Consider the following 21,130-nt stretch of genomic DNA (forward strand, 5'->3'; position numbering starts at 1 on the left):
TTGTATACAATGAAAGGAGCTAACATGTCCAATTAAAGCCCAATCATGGTGCTTGCAGAGGGGGGAGGGGGATCAAAGCCTCAGATATGTTTGGAACAAGGAAATTTCTGAATGAATTCCTGAGGCCTGCTATACTTTTTAAAAATCATATAACTTACACAATGTAATAATGATAGGGAGGAATGAAACATTTAAAACAAATTTTCCTCAAGTAAAATACCACATGAAAAAATTAAAAATATTTGGGGGGAAATTCTGCATTATTTACAGATTATATACTTTTTCCATTTCAAACTAAAAAATATACTGTAATTAAGAAGCTGTAATGAAGCAAAAAGAAAACATCAAATCAATCTTCACAAAATTATTTTATATTTTCACTAAGTAAAACTGTAGTGCTTATATACTGCATATTTTTCTATTTCCAAAATACCCCAAATATTTGAATTATAAATCATATGTGGAAAAACTAAAAAGAAAAAAATTAGTCTCCCCTCAAATAATCTCATTTTCTCATGAAATGTATTTTCATTAGGAAAAATACATATAATGCTTTACATGCTATACAAATTTTGTATTTAAACAAATTAACAATTTAATTAGAAAATATCATGAAATTAGCCCAGCCAGTGTGGTTCAGTGGTTGAGTGTCAACCTATGAACCGGGAGGTCATGGTTCCATTCCTGGTCAGGGCACAAGCCCCTGGAGCTGGCTCAATCCCCAATGGGAGGCGTGCAGGAGGCAGCCAATCAGTGATTCTCTCTCATTAGTGATGTTTCTATCTCTCCCAACATCTCCCTTCCTTTCTGAATTTAATAAAAATATACTTAAAAAAAGAAAAATATCATGAAATTAATTATTAACTTCATATCTCTTAGTTCAAAAAGTACCTAACTCTCATGGAAAAGGTTAAAATCCACATGCACATAAACTTGCACCACTTTCGACTTAGAGTGAGCCAGAAGAGAAAATTACCCCCATTTTCCAGGCCTATGTCAACACTGGAAAATAAATCACCTGTCTCATATGACTTGGTGTTCTTCATACTGCAGATACGCACTATTACTAGACCGCAATTGTATCTAAAAGGTTACAAGAGCACAAATACCATCTTTAAGAATTATTTAACTTATCCATTTTAAGGCATAAGATGAAGTGAAAAGAAAATAGAGATTTGAAATAAGAAAACCATGTATATTCAGTCCCAAACTATTTGCATATGTGACAGTCCTCTTGAGTGAAGTTAATTGTTAAGCTACCTGTTCAAAGATAACAAAACAAATATAAAGCGATCAACATTGCCCAGGTGTGCAAAAATCAGTGATTTCAACATTTTAAAGGTGTTTTGTTCCAAATAAGCAACAATTATAGGATTATTTAGAGAAATATATTAATACCTGAACTTCCGAATCAAAAGAAAAGAGGTTCTGTCTTCCATCTCCTCTACTGAGTTTGTTTAGTTGCTCTGTTTCTCTTCCATACTAAAAAATTTAAAACATATATTTACATATATGCGCACATATTAAACATTACTTTATTTCCTTCAAAACAGTATTAAATACCATTTAAATATATAGTTTCTGTGAAACTAGCAATATGGCACAGCTTCAAAAATATACCATTCTCCATTTCTATGTACTTAGGATGGATAAAGACTGCTTGTTTGGAGGAAAATCGCTATGACTAGGACCCACAATAAGCTATAGATCAAGTTCTTAGACTCTATGTTCCTCTCATAGCATCAAGAATGTTATTCAGTCCTAGCCAGTTTGACTCAGTAGATAGAGCATCGGCCTGTTGTGGACTGAAAGGTCCCGGATTCAATTCCAGTCAAGGACACATGACCAGATTTCGGGTTCAATCTCCAGTAGGTGGTGCGAAGGAGGCAGCCGATCAATGATTCTCTCTCATCATTGATGTTTCTCTCTCTCTCTCCCTCTCCATTCCTCTCTGAAATCAATAAAAAATATATTTAAAAAAATATTATTCACCGAAACCGGTTTGGCTCAGTGGTAGAGCGTCGGTCTGCGGACTGAAAGGTCCCAGGTTTGATTCCGGTCAAGGGCATGTACATTGGTTGCGGGCACATCCCCAGTGGGGGGGGTGCAGGAGGCAGCTGGTCGATGTTTCTCTCTCATTGACGTTTCTAGCTCTCTATCCCTCTCCCTTCCTCTCTGTAGAAAATCAATAAAATATATTTAAAAATATATTATTTAACTCATAGTAGTACAAAAAGGAATCCAAGAGAATTTGGATGCAGAAAAGAAATAAACAAGACAGAAAACACTTTTATATATCCATGGTGTTAACTATAGACTATTATATACAATTCTGATTTTGTCACCTTAGGAGAAACATAATGGACTATACAGTCTAAAATGACAAAGAGTCAGAGGGGATACATTAAAAGCTATAAAATTATAGAAAGCCTATATCAGGGAATCATAAGTATGTTTCTAATTTTTGGAAAATAGCTTTGAAGTTTAAGAGAAGGATAATTGTTAAATATAAAAAGTTACTTCTAAAATTGTGTAACATTCCAGGAAGAGGACTAAAGTGAAAATAAATAGGTTTAACAAGGTTTTAAATAAATAGATCTATGGTAGTATAGACTCCACAGAGTAAAATATCCCACCCTACTAAAATAGGTGTGATAACCACCTCTGTGCTTTGAAAATTTGCTCATTTCAAACTCCAAGGAGCAGAGTAATTAACATAAATGATATGTGTTCACCAAAATCTTTATCTGATGAAATTATTTATATACATATGTATTTACATATAGAACTATATGATTTGCATATGAAATTAACATATACAAGTCATTAGATTGACTATCATGTTCCATCTGCATCAAAAGCCCCTTGAAAAAAGAATAATTATTTTATGAATGACATTGTGTACAGTTGGCCTTCCATGTCCATGGATTCTACATTTAGGAATTCAACCAACCACAGATAAAAAATATTTTAAATGTTATACTGTTGCTGAGGCATAGTATGTAATTAGTCCTAAGATGGGTGTCTCTTGTACTGAATATGTACAGATTTGTTTCCTGGTCATTATTCCCTAAACAATACAGTATAACAGCTATTTACATAGCATTTACATTGTAATAGGTATTATAAATTAATAATCTATAGATGACTTAAAGTACACAAGAGGATTTATATAAACTATATGCAAGTATTATGCCTTGTTCTATAAGGGACTTGAGCATCCTCAAATTTTGGTATTCCCCCAAAGTCCTACCTATAACCAATTCTCTGAGGATATTGAGGGATGGCTGTAATTGAATAGAATATGAAGTAGCAAATAAAATTAATAAAGTCATAACAATCTTAAAGAACTTCCTGGTATCTAGAAAAATTTTTTTTCCCCAAACTGTTAGTTGGCACTTCATAAGTCCAACTTTAAGAGTGTAACTTTCCTTTTAAAATCTCTACCTGTTGTACTAATTTGCTGTGGTTTTTAACTTGGAAAAATGACATTGCCAAATGGAATCCAGCATTAAAATTTTAATAGCTAACCCTGCATTGCCTCAGCTGAAGGCAAGTTGCCATAAGAAAGATGTACCTTCATCAGTTCCGGATGCATGCTCCTTTCCAAACTGGCCATGATGCTCTCGGCTTTGCCTTGGCTGCTAGTTTCATCATCTGTAAATTCATTAAAAGCAGATGTCCCAAATCATACAGACCATTACTAATCACCTAAGAGGAATATCCTATCTCTTCTCCCACTCCATCCTCACCTACTGGATTTATTGCAAAGAATTTTGATTATGAAAGCATAAGGGAAACTTTAATGGGTTTTTGAAAACCTGCCATGAATTCCCTATCCATTTTAGTCTGGTTATATTTCATGTGTTAGAGTCTATACGCTATCAACTCTGAAAAACAAATCTATCAAACTTCACAGTCACTTTTAAGGAAGAAGCAAGTCAACCTTTAAGATTAAGAGTTCTAGCTGAAACCGGTTTGGCTCAGTGGATAGAGCCTCAGCCTGCAGACTGAAGGGTCCCAGGTTCGATTCTGGTCAAGGGCATGTACCTTGGTTGCGGGCACATCCCCAGTAGGGGGTGTGCAAGAGGCAGCTTATCGATGACTCTCTCTCATAGATGTTTCTAACTCTCTATCTCTCTCCCTTCCTCTCTGTAAAAAATCAATAAAATATATATTTTTAAAATAATAAAAAAAGAGTTCTATAATCACCCTACACAACAGACATTTCCATGGATTAAAGACAAGGGCTTTACCTCAATAACGAATCATTTAAAAATTCTGACCTTGTGCTGTTTCTACTGTCTCCTTTTTCTCTTGCACTAAACTGTCGGTATTGATCTGGATAATCTTTTTCAAAGTTATCAACCATTCTTCCATCTCCTGTTCAGTTTCAGCGGCCAGATAATGGCTATACTTATCTAACATCTTGAGTTCAAAAGCATGACGGCGCATTTTGGGGCACTAGAAGAAAAAAGAATGCATTGTTAAGTTAGTTTATTTGCTCTTTTCATATTAGTTTTTGTTAGTTTATTTCTACCTCAGAACAGTACATAGATATACCAATACTTTTATGAAAGAACTAGAGGCCCAGTGTGCAAAATTGTGCAAGACCCCAGACCCGCCATGCTGTGGGACCCCAGACACAAGGCACCGTAAGATCCATCAATGCACCTCTGGGTGACCAGTCATTTGGTCTTTATGGCAACAGGCCTTTTATTATATAGATTGCTTCTTTCAATTAGATGATGAATGAATGACCATGTCAAACATCTCTTTTTTATTCCCTCAGTACTGAGCTCAGTGGTATATGCACAAAGTGGGTATAAAATACTATTTGTTGAGTGAGTATTATCTTTTAAGGCCTTTTGACATCCATCACATGTAGATAATTATAGTGCCCCATGAAAGTAACCAAATGTTTTATAATTTCCCCTCTGCTCAAAGTTTTCCTTGCATATTTATAGATTTTTTCAGAATCGGCACTTAAAAACAAGTTTACATATGGCCCGAAATAAATCTGGCACTTGATTTATATCATAACATAAAATGCAATATCAATACCTAATTCATTTTACCACACATAATATGCACAAAAGAAAACTTGATTTGACTCACTTTAAATTGTGGTTCTCTAGATTTATCACAAAGGACAATATAGAAATGGCCAATGCTGAACACTAGCACACAAGGCAAATAAAATCCACCTCCTTTCTTCAAACATGATGACACATTCTTTTATATTACTACCTTCTCTGTTACGACCAAAGAAATGACACACTCCCTCTCCCAAATAACACAGTTTTAGTTTTAAGGTTCATGAATCAATAATTTTCCACTGCATAGTCATTACTCAAGAAAGAACCAAGAAATTTCCCCTTTGTCATCTTCAAAGAATAGTAAAGGATGACATCAAACTACTGTAGCAAGTTATAAATATTTATATATTTGAAAATATTTGGAAGGGGGATCATAAATAGATAAGGAAAGCAGAGCCTAGGAACAAATTGTCAATCCAGACTAGAACTAATAAAGAATTTTTATAATTTGTGTGTGTCCTCTTTTTTCCAGTAAGATATGATATATGTGTGTGTGTGTGTAGTGTCCCCCAAAGGTATACACAATGAATAATTATAAAGTCAGTTTATTAAAATATATTTCATTTTCAAAATTGATCTACTAGCTATTAAAGTGTGTATGTATTTTTGGGGATACTATATCACCTTCTAGTCACATAGATTTTCATATTCTTACAAGTTGTTTTTTATTTGATCCTTATAACAATCTCATTTGATCAGAAAATAGACACTTTAGTTTTGAAAATTAAGATTCAGGTAGGTTAGTAGCATTGAACTCACATCTCATGCCTCCTAATCAGCCCTGTGCCACTTCTGGTTGACCATGCCACCTTGGCTCTATAGTATGGCTTCTATCAGGGTGAACTGACTTCTTATTTAGATCATCTCTGTGGCCGGTTTCCCACCCAGTCTTTGTTCATGCCCCCTCAGTAATTCAAATCAGTAAACATTTGTTAAATCACTACTGTGTGCAAAACACCGCTAATTACTATAGAGGACGCAGACATGAATATGACATGGTCCCTTAAAGTCTAAAAATGAATGCAGAATTATCCACAAGTTAGAGTATGATTCACAGATTAGAGTATAATAGAAAAAAATGCAAGTGGTCATACAGGGGAGGTGAAGCTTAATTCCACTTGGTGGGCATGAGGGTATGGAAGGAAACAGAAAACATTTCATGGCAGAAGTGCTATTTGAGCTGAGTCTTAAAGATAAGGTTCAAACAGGAACAGAAAGGAAAAGTATATGTCAAGCAGAAAAATAAATGTAAGAAAGGGATATACTTGTGAAGCTCCATAGAGGGCTTAGCCTAGAATGATTAGAGCACAGAATGTGTAAGGGAATGCAGGGGGATGAGGTTAGATATCAGGGTGAGGGCCAGTCACTATGGGCCTGCAATGCCATGGTAAGGCCTTTAAATCTCACTATGCAAGACAATAAATCAAGAGCCACAAGGTTTTGGGTAGACAAGTGAAGGACCCCATCTATATCTTAGGAAGATAAATTGGAGCAGGACAACAATTCAGAAGGCAGGAAGGCAAGAGAGGAGAAAATGGAGAACCAGAAGCAGCACAGTGAGAAAGGGAAAATGGTAAGAGATTCAATAGGTACTTGGAAGCCAGACTTCAAAGGACTGGGTAAACACCGGAATACTAGCACAATGCAAGAGTGGGCCAACTGCAGAGGATTCTGAGTTGTCTAATATAAACATTTTGGCAGATGAGATGCCATTAACCAACAGAGAAAAATGCCAACGTTCTTAAGAGTTGATCAGCCTGGCTGGCATGGCTCAATGGTTGAACTTCCACTTATGAAGGTCATAGTTTGATTCCCAGTCAGGACATATGCCTGGGTTGCAGGTTCCATCCCCAGTATGAGGCCTGCAGGAGGCAGCCCATCAGTGATTCTCTCATCATTAATGTTTATCTCTCTCTCTCTCTCCCTCTCCTTCCTCTCTAAAATCAAGAAAAATCTACACTGAGTGGCCAGATTATTATGATCTCTGAATGCATAATATTCTGGCCACTCAGTGTGTGTGTGTATGTGTGTGCACGCATATATCTATATGTGAGGCCCATGCATGAATTCGTGCATGGGTGGGGTTTGGCCAGCCTGGCCAGGGGGAGGGGAAATGGGTGGTTGGCCAGCCTGCCTGCTGGTCAAATTCCTGGTCAAGGTGAGAATTTGCATATTAGCCTTTTATTATACAGGATATACACTGAGTGGCCAGATTATTATGCATTCAAAGATCATAATAATCTGGCCACTCATGTATATATTTTTAAAAAGAGTTGATCAATAACCATTTTCAAGAAAGAGAAGAAAGATTACCTCTCTAGCCCTACCTGAACAACATCAATGCAGGCGTCCAAGTAGATGCAAGTTTTAGGTTCTTTTGAATTTTTTTCATCTTTATAGGAATTGAGAATATATGAACCATCAGGAAGTTGAGTTAAATAAAAATACCGTCTCTTGAATACCTATGGAGGAAGGAACAGCAATGATACATTTGTTACATATACACTGCATCTTAAGTTTCTTTTAACTAAAAACCTTGAAAAAGTTGCCACAGGTATATGTGGACAACCTTCAGAAAACTCTGAGAAGTGTTAAGAATTATAATTATCTTCATTTTTTTAAGATAGAGAATTTGAAGTCAAGTGATTTACTTGGTTAATCAAATATCTAGAGGCTTTAACACTCTAAAGTTTATAAAGTATTTTTGTGTCTGAATTAGTGTCCATTTCATTATAGCATCCATTTCCCAAATTAAAATACTGCAAACCATGACTGGATTCTTATAATTTCCATCATATCATCACAAATCCAAGTATAAACATGATATATATATACACATAAACACACCCCTCTATCATTTATTTATCTCTCACCTGCACATCTTACTGCACTCACCTATGCTGTTCCAGTTTCCCCACTTGTGAAAGTGCAGCTTATAATGTACTCACTGAGCCATTAGTTACTTACCATTGTTGAGTGTTCTGAATGCTGAGATTTTAATCTAAAGGCCCAATGAGATTGTGCCATTCGTTTGCAATTAGGGATTCACAACAGTTAAGAAGTAGTCTGTTACTACAACTCATAGCAAAAGCCACAGGAATTGGGGAAAAGGAAAAGCCTGATACATTCATGCTTCCTCTCTATTCTCCCCTAAAAAGAGTCTTGGACCCAATGAAGGAAGTGAGAATAGGGGATTCTGAGCTCTCTGATGAATCTATGCTTCTTTCAATAAGCCACAATCTCCAAGCTGTGTCAAGCATTTCTTATAGTAAAATTCCCCAAGATGAGTGGATAGAGCGTCGGCCTGCAGACTGAAAGGTCCCGGGTTCAATTCCAGTCAAGGGCATTTACCTTGGTTGTGGGCACATCCCCAGTTGGGGTGGGGGGGTTGCAAGAGGCAGCTGGTCGATGTATCTCTCTCATCGACATTTCTAACTCTCTATCCCTCTCAATTCCTATCTGTGTAAAAATCAATAAAATATATATTTTTAAAAAAATTCCCCAAGATGATGGATCTAAAATAATGTCAGGGAATGGGAAAAGAGAGACAAGGAAATAGATTTTTGGTGATATTTGATAAATCCATTGCAATGCATCTTATGTTACTCACAGGAGTTCTTTTTTTAGATTCAAGCTTGCCATTTGCAATCACCCATCCAATTACCCAGTTATGATCTCTATTTTAAAAACTATAATTATGAAGAGTTTTATTTGGCAACACCATTCTTGAAAACTACTTTACTTCTGGCAAAGTAGATGAAATACCAACAATTTATTTCTCCATAGCATGAGTAAACAAAAAATAGAAACATGTTAAAGAGCATTTCTTTTGAGGAAAACCAGATGTAATAAGATGTAAATAGATGTAATAAGCTTGCAGTTATCTTGGACTTGTTTAAACATCATTGATTTTGCAATGAGTGACAAAAATATACCAGTGGGAGGAACACCCTAACAGGTTAGACTGGTAAATACTACAGCTTCTGTTTCAGGGAGTGGCCATGTGGGTTATGTCATATCAAGAGAAAGGAGTCCAAGAAGAAAAATATCACTTTGTTTTTTAATGCCAATCAAATAAATGTTGCTGCCTTAGTATATATATACATCCCTAATATGCAAATAGACTGCATGGCAGAACAACCAGTCACTATGACATGTGCTGACCAGCAGAGGGCTCACTCGGAACATGGCAGGCATTGGCCGTGGTGGGATGGTGGCGCAGGTGAGCGGGGGTGCCAGACCAAGAGGGCACCAGTCACTATCATCAAGGACAGCTTCTGGTGGTTACTGAAAATTCTTTGTTCCTGTGAGCCATGGTTCTTCCCAGTGCTGGTACCAGCTGCTGGCCCCAATAGCCCCTCAAGACTTCTCCATCTTCTCCTGCTCCTAAGGGGTGATCAGGGCAGCAGCTGCCACTCGCACCTGCTGATAGCACCAGCTCCACTCACAAGTGCTGCTGGCGCCAGCCCAAATCACTCTATGCCATCAGCAGGTGTGAGCAGGGCTTGTGCCATCAATGCATGGGAGCAGTGGCAGTGGGAGCGGGGCTGCTGGCAGAGAGGGGACCGGAGGCCACAGTGGGAGGAGTCTTGTGGGGGCACATATATGGGCTGAGATCTGCTCCTGTGCCCACCAGAGCCTTGCGGCCCACAGTTCCTTTCAAGGTGCACAAATTCATGCACTAGGCCTCTGGTACACATATATTTTCATATTTGATTCACCCACAGTTAAGTTTACCAGTGCTATGATTAACAAAATTTAGATTCATATATAAGTATAAACATGATAAATATATACAGAAATATGCAGAGAAATACTAGTATTTACAGAAATATATGTGTTTGCTTATTTTCACAGCAATGGTACATTCACATCTGTTATTAAAATGATGGAACCAGAAGACCTAAAATTATATATTGAGCTTATTTAAAATGAAAAAATACCACTTTCTAAAGTTATTATAATAACTATTTGAGAAAAATTAAAATATGTTTTCCAGGCAAAAATTAATATGAAAAAAATTAACATCAGATTAGAATCTGAACAATGATCAAATCTAAAACTCAGTGATACAGTCTATAGAATCCACTTGCAGAGTCCATAGCCAGCAACAAAGAGGGGCAGAGGAAGGAAAAATACAGAGCAAACAGTTGTGGCACAGAGTCAAATTATAGTCTGTAAAAATTTTTTCATGCACAGCTGCCTCACCAAGCAAAGACATTTTGTGGCAGCCGCCACTTCCAATATTAGCCAAGCACATCACTACAAAAGAGATGGAAAGGGATCTGAAATTACAGTAAATCACTTCCTGTAACATTGTAATTATGTCTAAATGTGACACTGAGGTAGGTAGCTCATGAATCTGGGGGAAGCAGATGCCTGCAAGTCATATGATCTTGATTTTCAACCAGCACTCCTGCTTGCCAGCAGTGAAACTGTCCTCAAGACTCTGCTTTTCTCAGTTTCCTCACTTATAAAATGATGGAACCAGACTACATAATCTGTATGGTCATTTTTTTCATGATCTACAAATAATTTTATTGAAACTGAATGAATAACACAACAGCCTCCCCAAATGATTTTCTACAGGAAATTGGGGATGGAGTAGAAGAGGGTAAAAGGGAGATAAATGTTATAAAAGGAGATTTGGCTTGGGATGGTGAACACACAATATAATATACATATGACATGTTATAGAATTGTACACATGAAACCTGTATAATTTTCTTAACCGATGTCACATCAATAAATTCAATAAAATAAAAATAAATAGCACAGTTTGTAGAATAAGGAAGTTTTGAAAAATTATTTCTGTCAAAATCAGACTCTGCCTCAAAAGATCTGTAAAATCTCTTCTCTTTCTAATATTCTATGATATGTTAGATTTCAACTACTGGGAAGCTTTTAAGGTGACTTTCAAAGAAAAAAAAAAGGAGTAATCTAAACCTCTCATGTGGAGCCAAAAAGAAAATCAGAAAAATTATTTCCCTGACATTTTTTTTAAATTTCCAAGAAGTTGCTATTTTGGGTACAGGTCTACATATTTTTTTCCATTTCAAAAAGAAGTCAGCTGTTAAAATAATGACTATACAGTGGCAATTACTCTATATCGTACCTTTCATCCTTTGTAACCAATAACTTATTCTTTTAATGTCACTAGGGAATAAAAACCATTATCCACATTTTACCTAAGAGACCGAGAACTCGCTCAAATTCACACAGGCAAGTCAGTTTTGGAACTAGAATCATAATCCTGTGACAGAGACTAAGAGAATTTTCCCACACCCTTTTAATGGCTTCCCATGGAGTTTCAAATAAGACTCAAAATATTCACCATAGCCTAGGATGATGTACATGATCTGGCTTCAAATGATCTCTTGGACTTTTTTCTAACTAGAGCCCAATGCACAAAGATTCTAGCAAGAATGGGCCTTCCTTCCCCTGCCTGCCAGCACTGCCTTCGCTCTGGCCTAGAGCCACCTTTCTGCCTTCCCACACTGACCAGAGGCCCAGAGCAGCTAGGGCGGTGCAGAATGCCTGCATTGCCACATGGTGATGACACAAGTGTACTTCTCAGTCCCCAGCTGCTTGGCGCCTGCATATACAAATTAACTCACCATCTTTGTTGGGTTAATTTGCATACTCATTCCTGATTGACTGGCGGGTGTCATGAAGGTATGGTCAATTTGCATTTTACTCTTTTATTAGTGTAGATTAGGGGTGTCGAACTCAATCAGAGAAGGGGCCAAAATCTAAAATCCAGCCTAAATCGCGGGCCGAATGGTTTACTGAACAGTCATAAACTGTCATTGTGATGGAAACGCAGCGGAGTGCAGTGATGACAGCGCGGTGCGGGCCACATTGCAAGGCCTGGCGGGACGGATTTGGCCCGCGGGCCTTGTGTTTGACACATGTGGTGTAGATTATGCTACTCCAGTTACCTACAGTGGCTTACCTGCTGTTCCTCAAAAACCCCAAGCAAGCTTCTTCATGAATCCATCTCTGACTCCAGGTCACAGTGATCTGGACTCATATAACAATTGGTCTCTGTACCACCTTTAGACATTCATTACTTTTATTGTGTCTCATCACCCCTAATAGGTTTTAAGCTCTACATGTTACTTCTCTTTACCCTCCACAATGCTAACATGTACTAGTGCTCAACATATATTTGATGATGAATTCATTGATTTCTAATAGTATCAGGTGTATAAGAAATCCCTAATAAATTATTTTTGACTGTCACCAATGAATAAGGGGAAATAAAACATAAAAAACAAACTCATGAGAAATATGTTACCCATAAAATGAGTGCAATCCATTTGTTAGTTGTGAAAGACAGTATGGTAGACTTGGAAATACAACTTACTAATATATCAAAGATAAAAGGTTTTCTCTTCTTTTGTTCCAACAAACACAGTAATCCCAGCCTCCTATCAATTATTTTAGTATTTTATGTGCTTTTTAAGGTAAAATTCTCTTTTGATTTGTTGTTCTCCCACTGTACGAGGGAGGGGGGGGAACCTCCTGTAACAATCAAAGAGTAAGTGTGGACTTTTAGATCCCAGATATATAACAAATCACTCTCTTTTGTACAAAAAAGAAAAGGAAAGAGCCCCAAAAGTGAGTCATATATCAAGCAGTTGAACTTGCAACCTCGATAACATACCAAGACACTTCAATGTTTAATGGCTGAGCATGGGGAGGAGGAAGCTGGAGGAATGTGACCAAACTGAGCCAAGAAGATGCATAAAGGTGGGTGTCTCAAGGGTTGGCTAAGAATCTACAGCAGATTTTTTAAAATGAAAAACCACCTTAAAGAGCAGATTCTTCCTTATTCCATATATCATTCTATCCCTTAGGAAAAACAATTCTGAATAACACGGGAAGGTAATGTCCAATATCATAGCTATCTACTTCACATTAAATTCCTTCACTAATACAAAAAAAGTTAACAAAAGCAGATGTGCCACCAACTACTTGAGAAAGAGGGAATAAAAATGAATAGGTTTCTGTGGGAATTGGAATCTCTGCTAAAGGGATCATTTATTTTCTATGATCTTAAACTTCTCTCCAAAACTTTTCCAGGAATTAAGGAGTAGCAATGGGTGTGTTTTCATTAATTAGAAGTACACATTGAAGAAATTAATCACCTATGACAAGACTTACTTTAACATGAACACCAAGAATAAAGCAAATTATAAGCTCTGAGTAAAGTGGTTACTCGCCCCCAACAACCAACAGTGCTCTGCAAGAGCTGAGTGAGGCCAACATCCTCCTAGTGAGAGGAAGTGCTCAGGCACTGAGACTGTGACTTGTGGAGTGATCCACATCATTAGCCTCTCTCCAGTAGTCTTGAGTTCCTCTGGGCTACTTTCTCAGTCAATAATGGGGATGCTCAAAAAGCACTTCTGGGCCGAAACCGGTTTGGCTCAGCGGTAGAGCGTTGGTCTGCGGACTGAAAGGTCTCAGGTTCGATTCCGGTCAAGGGCATGTACGTTGGTTGCGGGCACATCCCCGGTGGGGGGTGTGCAGGAGGCAGCTGGTCGATGTTTCTCTCTCATCGACGTTTCTAGCTCCCTATCTCTCTCCCTTCCTCTCTGAAAAAATCAATAAAATATATTTAAAAAAAAAAGCATTTCTGGGGGAAAATGACAATTGCAAAAAACGGTGAAGACTATATCAACAACAGACCAGATCTGGAGGGAAAGTGTACACTGGGAAAAATGCAAACTTTTATTCCATAAAAAAGGGTTGTATGCTAGTAATCTTCCAATATGAAGAACTCAGCTTAGTTCCTTCACTGGCTTTTTTTTCCCTAGAGCCCATCACCATCGACTTGAATGTTCTTGAAAACTCTGTGACAGCTACCTAGGGAGGTTTAACTTTCTAATGCAACCCATATATGAATTACGTTAGCTACCTTATTTAATCAAATTACAAGTCATGTGGATGCTTTCTCAAAAGACCTTACAGTAGGCATCTTCTGATTGCCTTCTATCTACTGGATATTGCTCAATCTCTTCTCTTTTTTCTTCTTTTATTTCCATCTTCTCTCATAAATTTGTTTTTCCCTTCATTGTTAATGCATTCCCTTATTTCTGACAGTCAAAATGTCCAGGACCCAACCAGCATGGCTCAGTGGTTGATAGTCGACCTATGAACCAGGAAGTCATGGTTCAATTCCCGGTCAGGGCATATGCGTGGGTTGAGGGCTCGATCTCCAGTGTGGGGTGTGCAGGAGCAGCCGATCAATGATTCTCTCTCATCATTGATGCTTCTATTTCTCTCTCCCTCTCCCTTCCTCTCTGAAATCAATAAAAATATATAAAAACAATAAAAATAAAATGTCCAGGAAAAGAAGTTGGACTTGTTGATAAAAGCACTTAAAAGTGGTTGTGGCTGAAACTGGTTTGGCTCAGTGGATAGAGCGTCGGTCTGTGGACTGAAAGGTTCCAGGTTCGATTCCGGTCTAGTACATATTCATTGATTGCAGGTACAACCCCAGTAGGGGGTATGCAGGAGGCAGCTGGTCGATGTTTCTCTCTCATTGATGTTTCTAGCTCTCTATCCATCTCCCTTCTTCTCTGGAAAAAATCAATAAAATATATATTTTAAAGTGGTTGTGCATCATTTCAAACCTTCCAAAGGATTAATTCTACATAATTTTTCAAATCCAGAAATACGTACAAGAACAAAAACTCTTACATGCACAGCTCACACTAAAAGGCACAAAGCTGCTCTGCTTTAATACCTGACAGCCCCAGAGTGATCTACAGGCTAATGCCAAGCCTCAGCGCATCAAGAAGGCACAGATGGGAAGACCAAGATGGCAGCATAGGTGAACAGCTGCTCTGCTGCTCGCACAACACTTTTTAAAAAATTAAAACTAATACAAAGGACATCTATCATCCAAAACCACGGGAAGGCTGGCTGAAAGAGAGGGGAGCACAAGCACTGAAAAGCTGAGGAGCCTAGGTACGGAGGCACGTGAATCAGGCTGGAAAGGAAACAAGCTCCCTATCACTTTGAAATCAAGTTTCTGGGGTCACATGGGGGACTCAGACACCTATGGGGAGAAGCTGGTCTGTTGGCCATCTGTCTGAAGTGAGGGCGACTCTTGCAGAGGTGCTTGCAGCAATCATTGTTTACTGCACTGGATCTCAGGGAAGCAGGGACTTGGAAACACCTGGGGTTGGGACAGCCATTGCTGTTAGCCACACCCCAACCTAGTGGCGTCCAGAGACCCTGCCCCACCCTAAGGCCCCACCCTGAGACCCTGCCCTGAGGCCCCACCCGCAGATTCTACAGACCTGCCCAGGCACAACAAAGCTACGTTTATGTAAGAATGGCCTGTATTGAGGCAGCTTAACGTTATATAAACTGCAGCTCCAGAAAAAAAAAAAGAAAGAAAGAAAAACAAAAAACAAAACAAAAAAAAACACCAAGACCCAACCAAACAGGAGAAAACTGTAGTTCTCACTGTAGCTCCTGAACTGAATCCTATTGGAGATCCAGAAGCCAGTGTTTCTAGTGGTCAAGTTCAACCATGCATACCCATAAGTGACACATTCGGGAGACGGACTCAGTGAGCACCAAAGCCCCAGTGAAACAAACCGTGTCTCCAGCGCAGCAGTTCTTCCTTTATAGATAGAGCTGGTCCTCACAGACAATTGGCCTGGATATCAATTCCTCCCAGAGTACCAACAGCAAACAAGGCTTAATCACACCAAGACTTTGCACTCAGCCCACAAAGGGATATACCAAAAGCGACCACCCCAGGTGATTGAGGAAGCTGATAGGTCACCTACCACACAAAGCCACTCCATCAACACAGGGAGGAGACACAGAAACATGTCACGAATGGAAGAGATGGAGGAAAGTAAACTAGACAACACAGAGTTCAGAATCACATTTATAAGATTACTCAAGAATCTTCTAAAAACCTTTGAGAAACTTGATGAGACCTCCAAGAAGCTTGGTGAGACCTTCAAGGACGTTAAAGAGAATACCAAAAAAAAAAAAAAAAAAAAAAAAAAAAAAAAAAAAAAAAGAAAAGGACCAGCTAGAAATTAAGCATACAATCTCTGAAATAAAGAATATACAGAAACTCAACTATAGATCAACGCACCCCAAGAATCAAATGAAAGATCTGGAATATAAGGAAGAAAAAATCACCCAACCAGAGAAGCAGAAAGAAAGAAGAATCCAAAAGTGTGAGGATAGTGTAAGGAGCCTCCAGGACTGCTTAAAGCGTACCAACATCTGGATTTTTGGGGTACCAGAAGAGAGTGAGCAGGATATTGAAGGCTTAATGGAAGAAATAATGATAGAAAACTTTCCCTACCTGGTAAAAGAAATAGACTTACAAGTTATAGAAGCATACAGAACCCTAAACAAGAGGAATCCAAGGAGGAACACACCAAGAAACATCATAATTAAAATGCCAAGGGCAAAAGACAAAGAGAGAATCTTACAAGCAGCAAGAGAAAAACAGCTAGTTACCTACAAGGGAGTACCCATACAACTGTCAGCTGATTTCTCAACAGAAACTATGCAGGCCAGAAGGGAGTGGCAAAAAATATTCAAAATGATGAACAACAAGAACCTACAACCAAGATTACTCTACCCAGCAAAGCTATCATTCAGAATTGAAGGTCAGATAAAGAGCTTCACAGACAAGAAAAAGTTAAAGGAGTTCATCAACACCAAACCAGGAATACATGAAATACTGAAGGGTATTCTTTAAGGAGAGGAAGAAGAAGAAAAGTAAAGGTAAAAATTACGTACAACAAAAAGACATAAAATACATACCTACCAACAAGTGAATCTAAAAATCAAGTGAATAAAAAATCTGAAGAACAAAATGGACTGGTAAACATAATAAAATCAGGGACATAGAAAGGGATTGGACTAACAATTCTCAGGGGGAAGGGAGTCTGAGAGGTGAGGGAAGAGATTGGACAAAAATCTTACACCTATGGATGAAGACAGGGGCGGGGGTAAGGGCATGGGGTGGAATTGGGAATCAGGTGGAGGGGAGCTATGGGGGAAGAAGGAGGAAAGAGGAACACCTGTAATAAACTGAACAATAAAGATTTATTATATATATAAAAAAAGAAGGCACAGATGAAATAGGAGGGAAGATGCATGGCTTCTGCAGGCTGTTATTTGCCAATGAGTCATGATGAATACCCAGATCCTTCTGCTGTAGCTTTCTGGTTTGTCTGCTGCGAGTTTACAGGGCTATCAAAGCTTGAATTATCCAATGGAAAATGCTCTCTGCTCTCAATTCTGTGAGCTCTAGCACTGTGGTGCTCGTTGCTAAAACTACCAAAGCTTCTCACCAGTGTGGACTGAAGGTCTCAGCAGGCAGGGGCCTCCAGATGCATCCAGGGTATAACTGCCACCAACACCAGGAAAATGACTAGATAATAGCACACCTGAATCATCTTCCTGTCTGCTTCTGAGACTCATTAATTTTCTTCACTTTGAAGCCATTGTATTATAATAGAAACAAATATATAGAAATTTCCTTTCAGAGTGTCTCATAGATTCTTTCAGCCCTTTATTTTAGTTCTTTTGCTTCTGCTTTTCCCAGCTCTCCTAGAGCTGGGTCAGCCAGTCACCTCACCTGTAGGTTTAGCCTCTCTCCTAGGCCTGAGCCAATCCAGGCCTGAAGCAGGAGGAAGGTGCATGACCCCCACCTTGGAACAGAACACCTCAGGGTACAAGCCCGAGTCCCCTGGTGCACCTTGGTTCATGGGCCTGGACTTTGACTATTCCAAATTCCATCCTGGTGACTAGAAAATGGCTGCAGATGCCCAATCTGCTCCCAGCCCACTCCATACACGCACGTGCTCTCTACTTATAATATATACAGAGAGGGTACAGTAAACATTGCAAGTTTCAACTAATTTCAACGATGGTGAACTAAATAACAGTTAAAACACAATTACTCTAGGAAAAAATATCTAGGCAAAATCCCTCAGACACCTTAACTGAATTGGGCTGAACCTTCTTCTCATGCCCATTCTAGCAGTGATTAATCCTGAAATACAACACTACTGCTATGGCTTAGGAGGTGAAACCAGGAGAATACAGGATATATATATTCACCTCCCAGAAATCCAAAATGGGAATTCATAATCTATAATGGAGAATAGCTGGGATAAGTGAAATCCATACCCAGAGACAATTCCCAAATCTCTTTATAGGGTTTACTATTTCAAAATAGTCCCTATTCTTTTTCTTTTCTTTTCTTTTCTTTTTTTCTTTTTAAAGCTGTGTAGTACATATAATCAATTTGGCTTATTCTTCTTTTCCTTCCTTTGCCTACTGGTTGATAGAGGCTTTCCAAAGAAACGTGTTTTTATGGTCTGTGAATTATACCTCACTGAAAACAAAACAAGTGTCCAAAATATGAACAGCTGGAGATAAAAAGAGGGAAAGCAAAGAGCCCGTGGTCAGCATCAGCAGAATAACAATTAGCTGGAGACAAACCACAGCTGTCCCCTTCAGCCAGGCCATATGGTCACCAGGTTGCCTCAGACGCTCCAACCTTTCATGAATTTCTGCTTCCTGGCTGGGAACTTTGTGTGGTCACCATCAGGACGGCAGGCATCAGTGACACAGCACTGGTAGTGGGCGGCAGTAGAGGTGCCCCACACCAAGGGATCAAGCCCACAACCCAGGCATGTGCCCCTGGCCAGAATCGAACCTGGGACCCTTCAGTCCAAGGTCAATGCTCTATCCATTGAACCAAACCAGCTAGGGCAAAACATATACTTTTTATAGTAACTGTATTTTATATTTGTGAGTGTTCACTATAATGGGGACCTTAAAGAAGTTTTAAGTAAATCAAATTATAATTTACAGGCATTAGATCAACTCACTATTGAAAGGAAACCTGTGGTGAATTGTTTTATGAAGATACTAGAGGCCTGATGCACAAAATTCATGTCCGAGTGTGGTCCTTAGTCCTGGCTGGTGATCAAAGTATGAGCATCTGGCGTGGAAGGGCAGGTCCCAGATGACCTCTGGGCCCCGGGCAGCACCTGGGTGCCCACTCACACTTTCCTGGGCCTGGTGTCACCCTCTCACCTGCTCCACCATCCTGCTGTGGTCCTGCTCTCATCAGGGTCCATCGGGGCTGGCAGCACCTCCACTGCCGCCCACTGCCAGTGCTGTGTCGCTGATGCCTGCTGTCCCCTGATGGTGAGCACACATCATAGCGAGTGGTCAGACTGCCAGTCTCCTGGTCGAAGGACTGCCCGAGGGGACAATTTGCATATTTGGCTTTTATTACATAGGATTAATTCCCTAATGTTTTATTTTATGCTTGAGCATGGACAAAACCTTGAAATATTTTGAGAATGTTAAGGGGAAAGGGGTAGAGTCAAAAACTATAAAACTGCCCTGGCCAGTGTGGCTCAATGGTTGAGCCTATGAATCAGGAGGTCACAGGTTTGATTCCCAGTCAGGGTATGTGCCTGGACTTCAGGATCGACCCCCAGTGTGGGGCATGCAGGAGGCAGCCAATCAATGATTCTCTGTCATGATTGATGTTTCTATCTCTCTCTCCCTCTCCCTTCCTCTCTCTGAAATCAATAAAAATACATTTTAAAAACAAACAAACCATAAAGATGCCCTGGCCAGTTTGGCTCAGTTGGTTGGAGCATTATCTCACACTAAAAGTTTCAATCCCCAGGCAGGGTGTGTATGGGAGGCAGCCAATCAATGTTTGTGTTTTCTTTCTCTCTTTCTCCCTCCCTCCTTTCTTCCCTCCCTCCCTCCCTCTACCTTCTTCAGCCAATCAATGTTTCTGTTTTGTTTCTCTCTCCCTCCCTCTACCTTCCTATCTCTCTGAAATCAATAAAAGTATATTTTTAATAACCATTTTCTAGTAACTCGCATAGAATTTTAACCTTCACACATGCATTTCTTTACCCAGTATTCTTACAGGAGATATAATGAAGACTTGAGACTCACCAACTCAGCCAGTGAGCACCAAGCGTATGCTGGATAAGAGCATAGGCTCAGGCATTAGCCTGTGTAGGTACAAATCCCACCTCTGAAAAGCTAAAGTTGTGTGACCTTGGATTAATCATTTAATTTCTTTGTGTCTCACTTTCCACATCTATAACCTAATAATACAGTACCTCTAACACAGGCTTCCATGAGGATTAAATGAGATCCAGAATATGAAACACTTAGCATGGTGCCTGGTACATATTCACTAAATGGATTCTCTTATCATGTGCAAAGGCCTGTGATTAGGTGCAGGAGGCATATAAGAAGCATCCTACAACTTATTATTCATTATTTTCAGAGCTTGAAAATGAAAGTGAGGATAGGACTTGACCACTAAATGGAAACCAGGAAGTGAGATATTAAATTAAGATAAAATTTGAGTCTTTCCTTGGTAGATACCCATGATTTCTGCTTGCAGGCAATGTGCAAGACATAATGACCTTCAAAACTTAATGGAAGTGTGAATCATATGCAGCAAACCACATGATCTTATATTGAATATCTGATAGAACAGTTCTATTGGGATATCAGTGATTAATTTATTTCCCTGCTCAGAATCTCCAAGGAGCTTGTTAGTTTTACCTTTGGATTTTAATGGTTCTTCAAAGTCTCCCAAAGCCAAGCTCATGTCTGACACATTCAAGGCCCTGTACAACATAATCCCTTTCTCTGTTTCTACCTTGTGTGATAAAGCCCTTACACAGACTCACTATTCTGACCAAACTAGAAAACTCTCTAGTTGTGCCCTAGCTGGTTTGGCTCAGTGGACAGAGTGTCAGTGTATGAACTGAAGGGTCCTGAGTTCAAGTTTGATTCTGGTCAAAGGATCATGTGAGGACTTCAGCCTCCATTCCCAGTGGGAGACATGCAGGAGGCAGCCGATCAATGATTCTCTCTCATTATTGATGTTTCTCTCTCTCTCTCTCTCTCTCTCTCTCTCTCTCTCTCTCTCTCTCTCTCTCTCTCTCTCTTTCTCCCTCTTCCTTCCTCTCTTATGT

General features: G+C 39.2%; 1 protein-coding gene across 6 annotated transcripts in view; it reads right to left on the reverse strand.

The window, feature by feature from the left end:
• DOCK11 (dedicator of cytokinesis 11) overlaps window positions 1–21,130 on the reverse strand; it is a 191,775-nt gene that overhangs the window by 120,491 nt on the left and 50,154 nt on the right. For all 6 annotated transcript variants that reach the window (XM_036443425.2, XM_036443426.2, XM_036443422.2 and 3 more), the window contains exons 7-10: window positions 7,427–7,561; window positions 4,287–4,464; window positions 3,578–3,657; window positions 1,399–1,482 (exon numbers count right to left, since the gene is read on the reverse strand). In XM_036443425.2, coding sequence (XP_036299318.1) covers window positions 1,399–1,482; window positions 3,578–3,657; window positions 4,287–4,464; window positions 7,427–7,561 — 477 coding nt within the window. The remainder of the gene's footprint in view (window positions 1–1,398; window positions 1,483–3,577; window positions 3,658–4,286; window positions 4,465–7,426; window positions 7,562–21,130) is intronic.

The sequence above is a fragment of the Pipistrellus kuhlii genome, unplaced genomic scaffold, assembly GCF_014108245.1.
Source record: "Pipistrellus kuhlii isolate mPipKuh1 unplaced genomic scaffold, mPipKuh1.p scaffold_m20_p_19, whole genome shotgun sequence".
Lineage (NCBI taxonomy): Eukaryota > Metazoa > Chordata > Mammalia > Chiroptera > Vespertilionidae > Pipistrellus > Pipistrellus kuhlii.